Source organism: Cibotium barometz, chromosome 31 (genome assembly GCF_041138505.1).
Source record: "Cibotium barometz isolate CiBa-2024 chromosome 31, ASM4113850v1, whole genome shotgun sequence".
Classification (NCBI taxonomy): Eukaryota; Viridiplantae; Streptophyta; class Polypodiopsida; order Cyatheales; family Cibotiaceae; genus Cibotium; species Cibotium barometz.
In genome coordinates, this window is record NC_141076.1 from 23,459,417 (window position 1) to 23,469,869 (window position 10,453).

The following is a 10,453-nucleotide window of genomic DNA, read 5'->3' on the forward strand; positions in this document are numbered from 1 at the left end:
GTTCGACGGAGGACAGTACGGTGGACCTCTTCACGAAGTCGCTCTCTCAGGACTTGCTCAGGCGGCACCCCAGCTCCCAGTGGTTGGTTACACAGCCAAGAGCTGAGAGGGGGTGTTAGAAGTCATCTCCTGTCTAGTTTTATACACCAGGGCCTTTGTTGTGGGTGTGCCCGCCCTTATGAGGTGTTTTATCATTTTTCCTCACTCCCCGTATTTTTCCCCTATTTTTTCCCATTTTTCTGAGGCTTGGGAGGGCTGCCAGATGATGCCAGGAGCACCCCAGTGCTGGCCGACTAGATCTTTATCAGTCGTGGGCTTCAGGGCTGCTGGCCGACTGGTTTTCATCAGTCGTGGGCATCTGTATGCTGGCCGACTGCATTTATGCAGTCGTGGGACATATTCAGCAGTCGTGGGCACTTTAGCTGCTGGCCGACTGCCCTCCCAGGGAGGTATATATAGGTCCTCAGCCCCCATACCTTATTTGTATCATTTCTCGGGATCTTCTTGTGTATATAGAGCAGAGTTACACGCCTACATCTCTCTCTCTCTTGTGCTGTTTTTCTGCCTGCGTTTTTGCTCGTGTTCCCAGATTTGGTCATCATCTCCGCTGCGTATTCTGACAGGAGGCTCGTGCCTGGAACTGTGTCTTACCTATGGGATTGTCACTCCATAGGAAGACCAAGTTTTTATGTTTTACGTCGTGACCATTTTTCTGCTGACAGATATTTTGTACTTGTTCCATGAACGGGAGATATGTCCATGATACTATTTGCACATGCACTCATATTTTGCATGTCTGAAACCGTTTTCGCATGACTTGTATTTTTGTGTTTGCCTGTTTGACGTGTTACTTTTACTGAGCGGGGACGCCTGCCAGTGAGTCGTGAAGTCTGCTCTGTCTTCTGACCAGTTTTGGTGCATGTGAACAGGTGGTGAGTATATTGCACATGTTAGTTTAATACTTTAATCTCTAACCTTTTGATTTATAAGGTTATATGTTCACACTCACTTAAAAGTTAGGGGCCAAGGTGGGGAGCCCCACTTAAGTGTGTGTGTGGGGGTGGGTGCATGGTCACCTACCCACACCCCCTTGGAACTGGCCACCCACATGCAAACGTGGGGAGCCAGCCAATACTATAGTTTAAACTCCCTCTCTAATTTTTTAAAAAAGAAGCCACGACCTCCATGATAGACAGGCGGCGATCATCTCCTGGGTTTTTCTAACGGCATCAGCTCCACCACCTCTGCAGACGACTGTACGGGCTCAAGGCTGCTGCATTAGTTCTCTCTCAGGCGGCTGCTCTCCCTGCGCTACAGGCGGTACAAGCTGCAGCCAGACGCTTCCTGTCCATACAGGCTGTGCTGCAGTCGGCGACTCTTCTCTGACCAGCAGGCCGCGTTGAATCCCCAGCAGGCTACCTTCTCTTCGCCAGGTAAGACTACAGGCGGCTGTGTGTTCTCTTTTTCATACAGACAGTACAGTCTGCTGTACTTTTAGCAGGCGGCTAACGACTTCAACCAGCTGCGCTGAGCAAGCAGCTGTCACTTCCAAAGGTTGTGCTGCTATCTTCACAGGCGGCTGGTACTATTACTAGCAGACGGCGCTGCCCTTGCAAGCGCCTGTGTGCTCTTCTGCGCCTGTCTTCCAGCAGGTTGCCCTATCCACTGCAGGCACCTACACCGCCTCCATCTCCTCTTTGCAGTCAGGGTGTTCACCTGCAGTCAGGCGACTATACATTGGTTGCTCGTCCACGCCTCTTGAGGCTGAGCCACCTTCTCCTATACATCTGGTGGCTGTGTTCCTACAGTGAGACTTTACTTCTCCTAAGGCGGCTGCTCCATCTCCTTTTTGGCAAGAGGTTGCACTTACGGGAATTCGACTTCCATCTGCCATCCACAAGTAAGTGAATTTTCAGATTTAAGTAAAGTACTTTGTGATAAATCTGATAAGGAATTCTCTCCACGGCAACACCCATTCGGTGCCGGGTAGTCCAAGCTCTATTGGAGAACCTCGGTCCAAAGGTGCTGAGATCGGGAGAGCCATGCATTAATACGGGAGCGCTTGTTTGTGCGTGGTCTTGGAACACCAATTGGGCGCTCCCCGCGGAGTCCAGTGAAAGCGCAGGACCGGGACCACGCTAGTGGTCGTTCTGCTTCGAATATCTACTTCGAGCCTATTTGTTTGGTACTGTATTCATCTTGTACATGGACATCATCTGGTTCTTGGAACCCATGGAGCATTGTATTTGTTAAATACTCCCAATAAATATATCATATATTGAGGGGGGGGTCGGCCCGTTCCGGACCCAGTGCTGGTGTCCATTTATCTCATTTTATTTCATTTCAATTTCAAGTTGTATTAAGTTGTCCATTTCAAATTGTGGTTTTAAAGTTATGCTATTACGCGTGTGGGTGTCCAACGGAGTCTATTCCCACTTGACGGGATCGGTTTCATCGTGAGCTAGTCGGCCAGGTCATACATGCACTATATAAGAAGTTCCCCCATTTCTCACTTCCATCATCCAATCCCTTGCACAAGTTCAACGTTCTCTTGCTGGCCAATTGCCATTGTAAAGCTTCAAGCTAATATAAAAGGTGATCTTGTCCACAAGCTCTCTCTACTCTCTCTCGTCTTGTTTATGCTTCCGCCAAGCACAACCCTGTAGCAGGCACTCTGAGTCGCAAAGGTAGTATACACGTAGTACAAGAGTCCACTGTGTTGGAGATACAAGGAAAAGATTTAAACAGTATGAAGACAAAGTATATAGATTACCCAAAATTTGGAACTCCTTACAGTATGGCCCTTTATTCAGAACTGGGTCATTATACCATTAAGGACGGTTGGCTCTTTTACAAGGGTCGACTCTATGTTCTCAGGAAGAAAAGACTGGCACTCCTCCATGATGCCCATGATTTCCTTCTTGGTGGTCATCGCGGGCTCAACAGTACCTTGGAGAAGTTAGAAAGATCGTTTTATTGGTCGAAGATATGCAAGAATGTGTACAACTATGTTTCCGCATGTTCCATATGTCAAAAAGTGAAAGTACCTCATACCAAACAGGCAGGGTTGCTTCAACCATTGCCTGTTCCTGAGAGTCGATTTCACGACATTTCGATGGATTTTATTGGACCCCATCTACTGGATCTCGGAATACTCAGTGTATGACGATAGTTGACAAATTCAATAAATTTTGTATACTTATACCATGCAAACAAACGGCTACAGCAGAAGATATCTTTTTCTCCAACACTGGTATCCAATTTGTGATTTGCCACGGACCATTACTACAAATCGGGATCCAAAGTTTACGTCTCACTTCTAGCGAGCTCTATTCGCCAACTTTGGCACCAAATTGCAATTATCCAGTGCAATCCATCCCCAAACCGATGGCCAAACCAAGATTTACAATCAGCTGGCTGCTTAAAGCGTACTGCCATGATCAGCAGTCGAAGTGGGAGCTTCATCTCCCATTGGTACAGGCGATTCTCAATGGCACACACTCATCTAGTGTTGGCAGAACTCCGTACGAGGCAGCCTTTGGTCGAAGATTTTCATCCCTTTTCATGCGGCTAATCTCTCCTTCCTTGGAAGCCAGCAAGACAACAGAAACCTTTTCAGCCATCATTGAGTCACTCAAAGAGCGTCTTACAAAAGCTCAGGAGGCTTACACCACCCAGGCAAACAAGTCACGGAGAGACATCAATTTTACAAAAGGTGAATGGGTATATTTAAGGATCATGAAGCAAAGACTCAAGCAAGTGCTCTTAACCCATTGTGGAGAATTCAGTAAGTGTTCATCATGTAGGTGCATGTAGATGTCAACCATAGCAGTAGTATGTATTGTAAGCATTTAGCTGCATTTCATATAGTTGGGAGCAGACCCAAGCCAGCCCCTAACCATGGGCAAGCCTTGCAAGGGGTAGCTAACACCCTTAGCCAGCTGCCACCCTATAAGCCCAGTCAGCAGCCTATAAGGCATGGGAGTGGAGTCGGCTAGGACAATGGCTAGTGCCAGACTGCTATCGGCTACTTTTATGTAACAGTCGTCCAACAGCCCGACTAGCAAACAAAGGCATTAAATGCCATTACATACCAGTTGTGGGCTTTTCAGTAGGCCGACAGCATATACAGACAGCCGACCAGCCCCCTGGGATAAAAAAGGCAAGCCATGTTCAGTCCCAAAAAATCATCACATAGAAATCAAAAATATCAAGCAAAGTCAGTCAAGCATGTGTGCATAGGCTCCAGCCTTTGCATACCTACAGCCACTCTTGTGCTTTCAGCCCAAGGCAAAAGAAGCTGAATCTCTTGAGGAGTATTCAGCACCCCAACCCTCAGTTTCGGGCCGGTGTATCCTCTTCGAAGATAGCTTCACAGTCGCCTATAGCTTATGCACAGTTTTGCCCAGCGTTTGGTTGCTTTGTCCTTGCATTTGGCAGTCAGTCAGTTTGTCCACTCAGTCTGGTGGACATAGTTCACCTTGTATACAGTTCTCAGTTCTCCAAAAGAAGCCCATCTGGTGTCAGCTGTACTACATTGCTTTCAAATTCATGTATTCTCTTTTAAGGGATTGCTAAAGACTCACTAAACTCAGGTTTAAAGAAGGCTTCATTGTTTCACATAGTCCTAGCTCAGCGCATGCTAAAAATATGGAGCTGAAAGCACTTCATCCTCTCCATTGACTCAACCACCCCCCCCCCTCCCGATTGGCAGGCCTTCAAACTAATGGTGAGCCCAATGCACTTGGATTTTGGCACACATCCCATCTCTTGGTGGACCCTAGATCCCCAATGTGAGATGGATCATCACGAACGTCCGCGCCCGTGGCCTCAGCTCCGCGTAAGACCAGCCACTTTGACTAGAGCTTGGGATCACCTCAAGCCAACCCTCACCGAGTTGCCTCCAACCTCTGATGAGGAGAAGCTTTGCCAACCATTGATATGGAATCCACTCTTCAGCATGCCCACCCCTTGGGCACTCGTTCACCGCAACCTTGCCGTCGGCACTTGGTCAGCCATCAGAGGACAGCCAGCCAAGACTGTGCATTGCAATCATCCCAAAGTCGCAGCGGCACTGCCTTTGGGACTGCCCCAAAGCGCAAGAGGTTTGGCAGAGGATCCTTCACCTCTACACAAGAGTAATGGCCACTCCACACACCATCACCTAGGGGCAGGTGACTGAGACTCGCCCCGCTCTCTCCTACGAGGAGGCAGCAGGAGGCCAATAACTCCAACTCGCTTACTACAGAATTGATACCGTTCCCACTCCCAACAGATTGTCAGAGCCTTGGTCTCCGAGAACTATTTAGAGATAGGAGATCATTAGCACCATTGCTGCATGGGATATATGGCAAGCCTGTTGCAGCAAGGACATTGACCAATTTTCTCAATAGAGTCTTTAAAGAAGTGTACAGCAATAGCCCCCAAGATTCACGGTCTTTGCTTTAGAGGACAAGATTTGCAAGTTAAAAAGGACAGGCCCCAAGAATACGTATCACACGATTGATCCTTTCTTCATCAGCAAAGGCCTGATTCTGAGTTTGTCCAACACCTCCCTCTAGGTTTTTGCAAAACGGGGAGCCATGCATGGTTATATTGTACATGTGGATGATCTCATCATGACAGGGAGTCACGTGGGAAAGATAATAGAGAAGATAATAGAGATGCAAGAACTATTCAAGCAAGTGTTTGAAATGGCATACCTTGGATTGATGCACTATTGTTTGGGCAACCGTATCTTCATCTCCCAGCAGAGGTATGTTGAGAAAATTCTCTAATAAGCTGGGAGAGAACCATTGGAAGGCTGGATTACCTGGCCACGCTCCTGCATTTTAAGGAAAGCTCCCTTGACTTTGCATGAATATTTTGGCTTTGGGAATCCTTTTAATCCCCAAACAGAAATGAATACACAATCCCATCAGCACCAGTCCACAAAAAATGTCCTGGCTTCCATGCTTGTCCTTTCACTCATAATGCCTCAACCTTGTTCACCTGCACACATGTTACACATACAGACAACCAACATAAGCTGCAGCATCATTTAAATCCAATCGCACTGCACGTTCAAAGGCCTTTCTTCCAAGCTCCACATTTCCCCACTTTCGGCAAGCATCCAACACAGTATGCCACACCACAAGATCAGGATGGAATGGCATTTTCTTGATCATAGCTACTGCCCGGTCTAAGTGGCCTGCACGGCCAAGAAGATCAACGACGCAAGTGTGATGCTCAAGAGTTGGACTGATGCCATAGTCTTTGTTCATGGCCTCAAAGTACACCTGGCCCTTTTCAATGAGACCTGCCTGACTGCATGCATTTAGAACACTGACAAATGTGATCTGATCTGGCCTTTTGCCTTCTCCACTCATTCTGTCAAAGATAGCAAAAACACTTTCACTTTCTCCTAGCTGGGCATATCCTGAAATCAGTGCATTCCATGAGATTACATCTCGAACTGGAAGCTTGTCGAACACTTCTTGTGCTTTTGCAAGCGAGCCACATTTGGCGTACATATCTACCAGCGCGTTGCCAACAACAAGGTCTCTTTCCAAGATCCCCTTTCTGGCAATCTCTGCATGTAGTTCTCTGCCCTTGTCTGTGGCTCCAATACTGCCACAAGCTTTCAAGCTGCAAACAAATGTGACATTATCTGGAGAGAACCCCTCTATCTGCATCTGTTCAAAACAGTTTAGTGCTTCCTCACCACATTCATGTTTTGCATATCCTGTGATCAGTGCATTCCATGAGATAATGTCTCGGACTGGAAGCTTGCTAAACAGTTCCTGTGCTTTTGCAACCCAGCCACACTTGGCATACATGTCAACCAAGGTGTTGCCAACAAAAAGGTCCTGCTCCAACAACCCCTTTCTGGCGATCTCAGCAAGTATTTCTCTGCCCTTGTCTGTGGCTTCAATATCACCACAAGCTTTCAGGCTGCAAACAAATGTTATTACATCTGGAGAGACCCCCTCAAGTTGCATATGTTCAAAACAGTTCAGTGCTTCCTCACCACGCTCATATTTGACATATCCTGCAATCAGCGCATTCCATGACATTAAGTCTCGGACTGGAAGCTTGTCAAACACTTCCTGTGCTTTTGCAAGCAAGCCACATTTGACATACATATCAACCAGTGCACACCCAGCAACAACATCTTTTTCCAACAACCCTTTTCTGGCAATCTCAGCATGTATTTCTTTGCCCTTGTTTGCAGCTCCGATCCTGCCACAAGCTTTCAAGCTGCAAGCCAATGTGACAGCATCTGGAGAGATCCCCTCGAGTTGCATTTGTTCAAAACACTTAAGTGCTTCCTCACCACAATCGTGTTTGGTATATCCTGAAATCAGTGCAGTCCACGAGACTACATCTCGAACTGAAAGCTCGTCGAACACTTCCTGAGCTTTTGCAAGCAAGCCACATTTGGCATACATATCAACCAGCGTGTTGCCAACAAGAAGGTCTGTTTCCAATAACCCTTTCCTAGCAATCTCCACATGAATTTCTCTGCCCTTTTCTGTGATTCCAATACTGCCACAAGCTTTCAAGCTGCAAGCAAATGTGACAGCATTTGGAGAGAACCCCTCAAGTTGCATCTGTTCAAAACAGCTCAGTGCTTCCTTGCCACGCTCATGTTTGACATATCCCGCAATCAATGCATTCCATGTGATTACGTCTCGAACTGGAAGATTGTCAAACACTTCTTGTGCTTTTGCAAGCCAGCCACATTTGGCATACATGTCCACCAGCACACAGCCAAGAACAAGGTTTCTTTCCAGCAACCCTTTCCTAGCTATCTCAGCATGTATTTCTGTGCCCTTGTCTGCAGCTCCAATGCTGCCACAAGCTTTCAAGCTGCAAACAAATGTGATAGAATCTGGAGACACCTCCTCAAGTTTCATGTGTTCAAAACAGTTCAGTACTTCCTCACAACGCTCATGTTTTGCGTATCCTGCGATCAGTGCATTCCATGAATTTACGTCTCGAATTGAAAGCCTGTCAAATACTTCCTGTGCTTTTGCAAGCAAGCCACATTTGGCATACATGTCAACCAAAGCGCTGCCAACAACATGGTTTCTTTCCAATAAGCCTTTTCTGCTGATCTCATCATGTATTGCTTGGCCCTTGTCTGTGGCTCCAACAATGCCACAAGCTTTCAGGCTGCAAACAAATGTGACAGCATTTGGTGAGACCCCCTCAAGTTGCATCTGTTCATAACAGTTCAGTGCTTCCTCACCCTGCTCGTGTTTGGCATATCCTGTGATCAGGGCATTCCATGAGATTATGTCTCGAACTCGAAGCCTGTCAAACACTTCCTGTGCTTTTGCAAGCAAGCCACATTTGGCATACATATCAACCAACGCATTGCCAACAAAAAGGTTTCTTTCCAACAACCCTTTTATGGCAATCTCGGCATGTATTTCTCTCCCCTTGTCTACTGCTCCAATGCTGCCACAAGCTTTCAAGCTGCAAACAAATGTCACAGCATCTGGTGAGACCCCCTCAAGTTGCATGTGTTCAAAACAGTTCACGGCTTCATCACCACGCTCATGTTTAGCATATCCTGCAATGAGTGCATTCCATGAGACTACATCTCGAACTGGAAGTTCGTCAAACACTTCCTGTGCTTTTCCAAGCAACCCACATTTGGCATACATGCTGATCAGGGCGTTGCCAATGAAGAGGTACCGCTCCGATAACCCTTTTCTATCAATCTCAGCATGTAGTTCACAGCCTCTTTCCACATCTTTGAGCTCAGCACAAGTCTTAAGTAAGGCTACAAAAGTATACTCATTGGGGTGCAAAGCATCCTCTCGCATTTTCTGGTACATGAAGAAAGCATGCTGTGACTCCCCATATTTGATAAGGCCTCTGATGAGAGAATTCCAAGCACACTCATTCCGACACACCAACCTGTCAAAAACCTTCTGGGCATTGCATATGCTTCCAACTTCCACCAACAATGAGACTAGGTAATTGCCAAGTGATCTATGAGCTTCCAGCCCACTTTTGCAAATAAAGGCATGCAAGCGCAGCACACAGGATAGGTTTCTCTCTTGTGTGCACCTGCTCAAGATGTATAAAAGCTTCTCAACCGAAGGCTTCGGTGGCATTCCTGCTTCTCTGGAAGCGAGTGCCTCTTCTAAGCTAAGCGTCTCCCAAGCACCACCATTCTACTGCTTTGTGCACTCTGTAACATGAGACCCATAACAAAAAGGCTTTCTTTAGCCTTCCGTGCACCCACCTACTTTGCTCTTTCGTTTGTCCCACCACTTTCGCTTCCATGGGCACTCCTTTCTGAACCCAACCCCGTCCCCAGACAGGAGAAGAAACACAGAAAACACAAAACAAAAGTACAACGTAAGCATTCAAAACTCTTCGTCGCTACATTACCTGAGCGAACATAGAGGCGCGTAGCCTTTCTCCGAGGTGAAAGTCTCGCCTTATGCAGCTTAAAATAGAGAAGAATATTATATAGATCATCAGCATCATCATGATCATGATCGTCGCACCTAGCCTAGTTCTGATATTCATTCATACTGGTTAAATGTATTCCAATGGCTCAAAAATCATATACTAGCACAGCACAGTGGCACACACACTGGAAAAAATCAGTAAAGAATATTTTCCATGGATTGCTGCTGACAACGTGGTCGTCGTCGCACTTGCTCAATCGCTGTTGTTGAAACAAACCTGCAAACGATCTTCAAGCAGCTCTCCTTTCATTGTAGAGGGAGTTTTAGCTATGGTTTTTCATCTACTCTTCTTAACTATATCTCATTTAATAAATACATACATGCATCAATACAATTATTTTAAAGAATAATTAAGAGCACGGCTAATCAATATGAGTTCAATCTATAAAGTAAAGATAAAGAGTGAAATAAACTTGGATCTTTACACATAAGATTCGCATAGCTTGTGTGTGCCATGATCACACTTCCACATGCTTCTTCTTACTCCATGAAAGAGTGTATCTATATGAGGAGAGTTGGAACTTGGCGTACTACTTCCTCCTCAAAATTTATAAAATCTTACTCCATGAAAAATTATATCTGAGTTGGCGTACTTCCTCCTAATAGCCCCCTTTCCCAACTTCTAGAGGATCACACAAAATAAAATATTAAGAAATATATGTACTTTTAAAGTTATTTTTATGTTTTTTTAAAAAGAAATATATGTAGTTTTTTTAAAGAAATGTATGAATTTTTTAGGTGATTTTTGTTGTTTTTTATGAATGTCTGTTTTCTTATGGGTTTAGGGTTTTTTGGCAGTAAAAGATGAGTAAAAGGATAAAAGATATCAAAACGCCCGTCAAAATCAAGCTTTCTTGCAGCCATTATAAGATGCTTACTTTGTCTTTCTACTCTTTCAACACCAATGGACCAATAAGTAAGTACACCTTGGCATGTATAACACTCCCAACATGGACATGTATTGATCTCAATCAATCTCC

The 10,453-nt window shown here is 45.7% G+C and overlaps 1 protein-coding gene across 1 annotated transcript; it reads right to left on the reverse strand.

The window, feature by feature from the left end:
• Positions 1-5,479: 5,479 nt before the first annotated feature.
• LOC147620643 (pentatricopeptide repeat-containing protein At2g39620-like) lies at positions 5,480-10,230 on the reverse strand. The gene has a single exon (XM_086824901.1). The coding sequence runs from the start codon at positions 9,108-9,110 to the stop codon at positions 6,003-6,005; it is 3,108 nt and encodes a 1,035-aa protein (XP_086681027.1). The 5' UTR covers positions 9,111-10,230; the 3' UTR covers positions 5,480-6,002.
• Between the last annotated feature and the right edge of the window lie 223 nt (positions 10,231-10,453).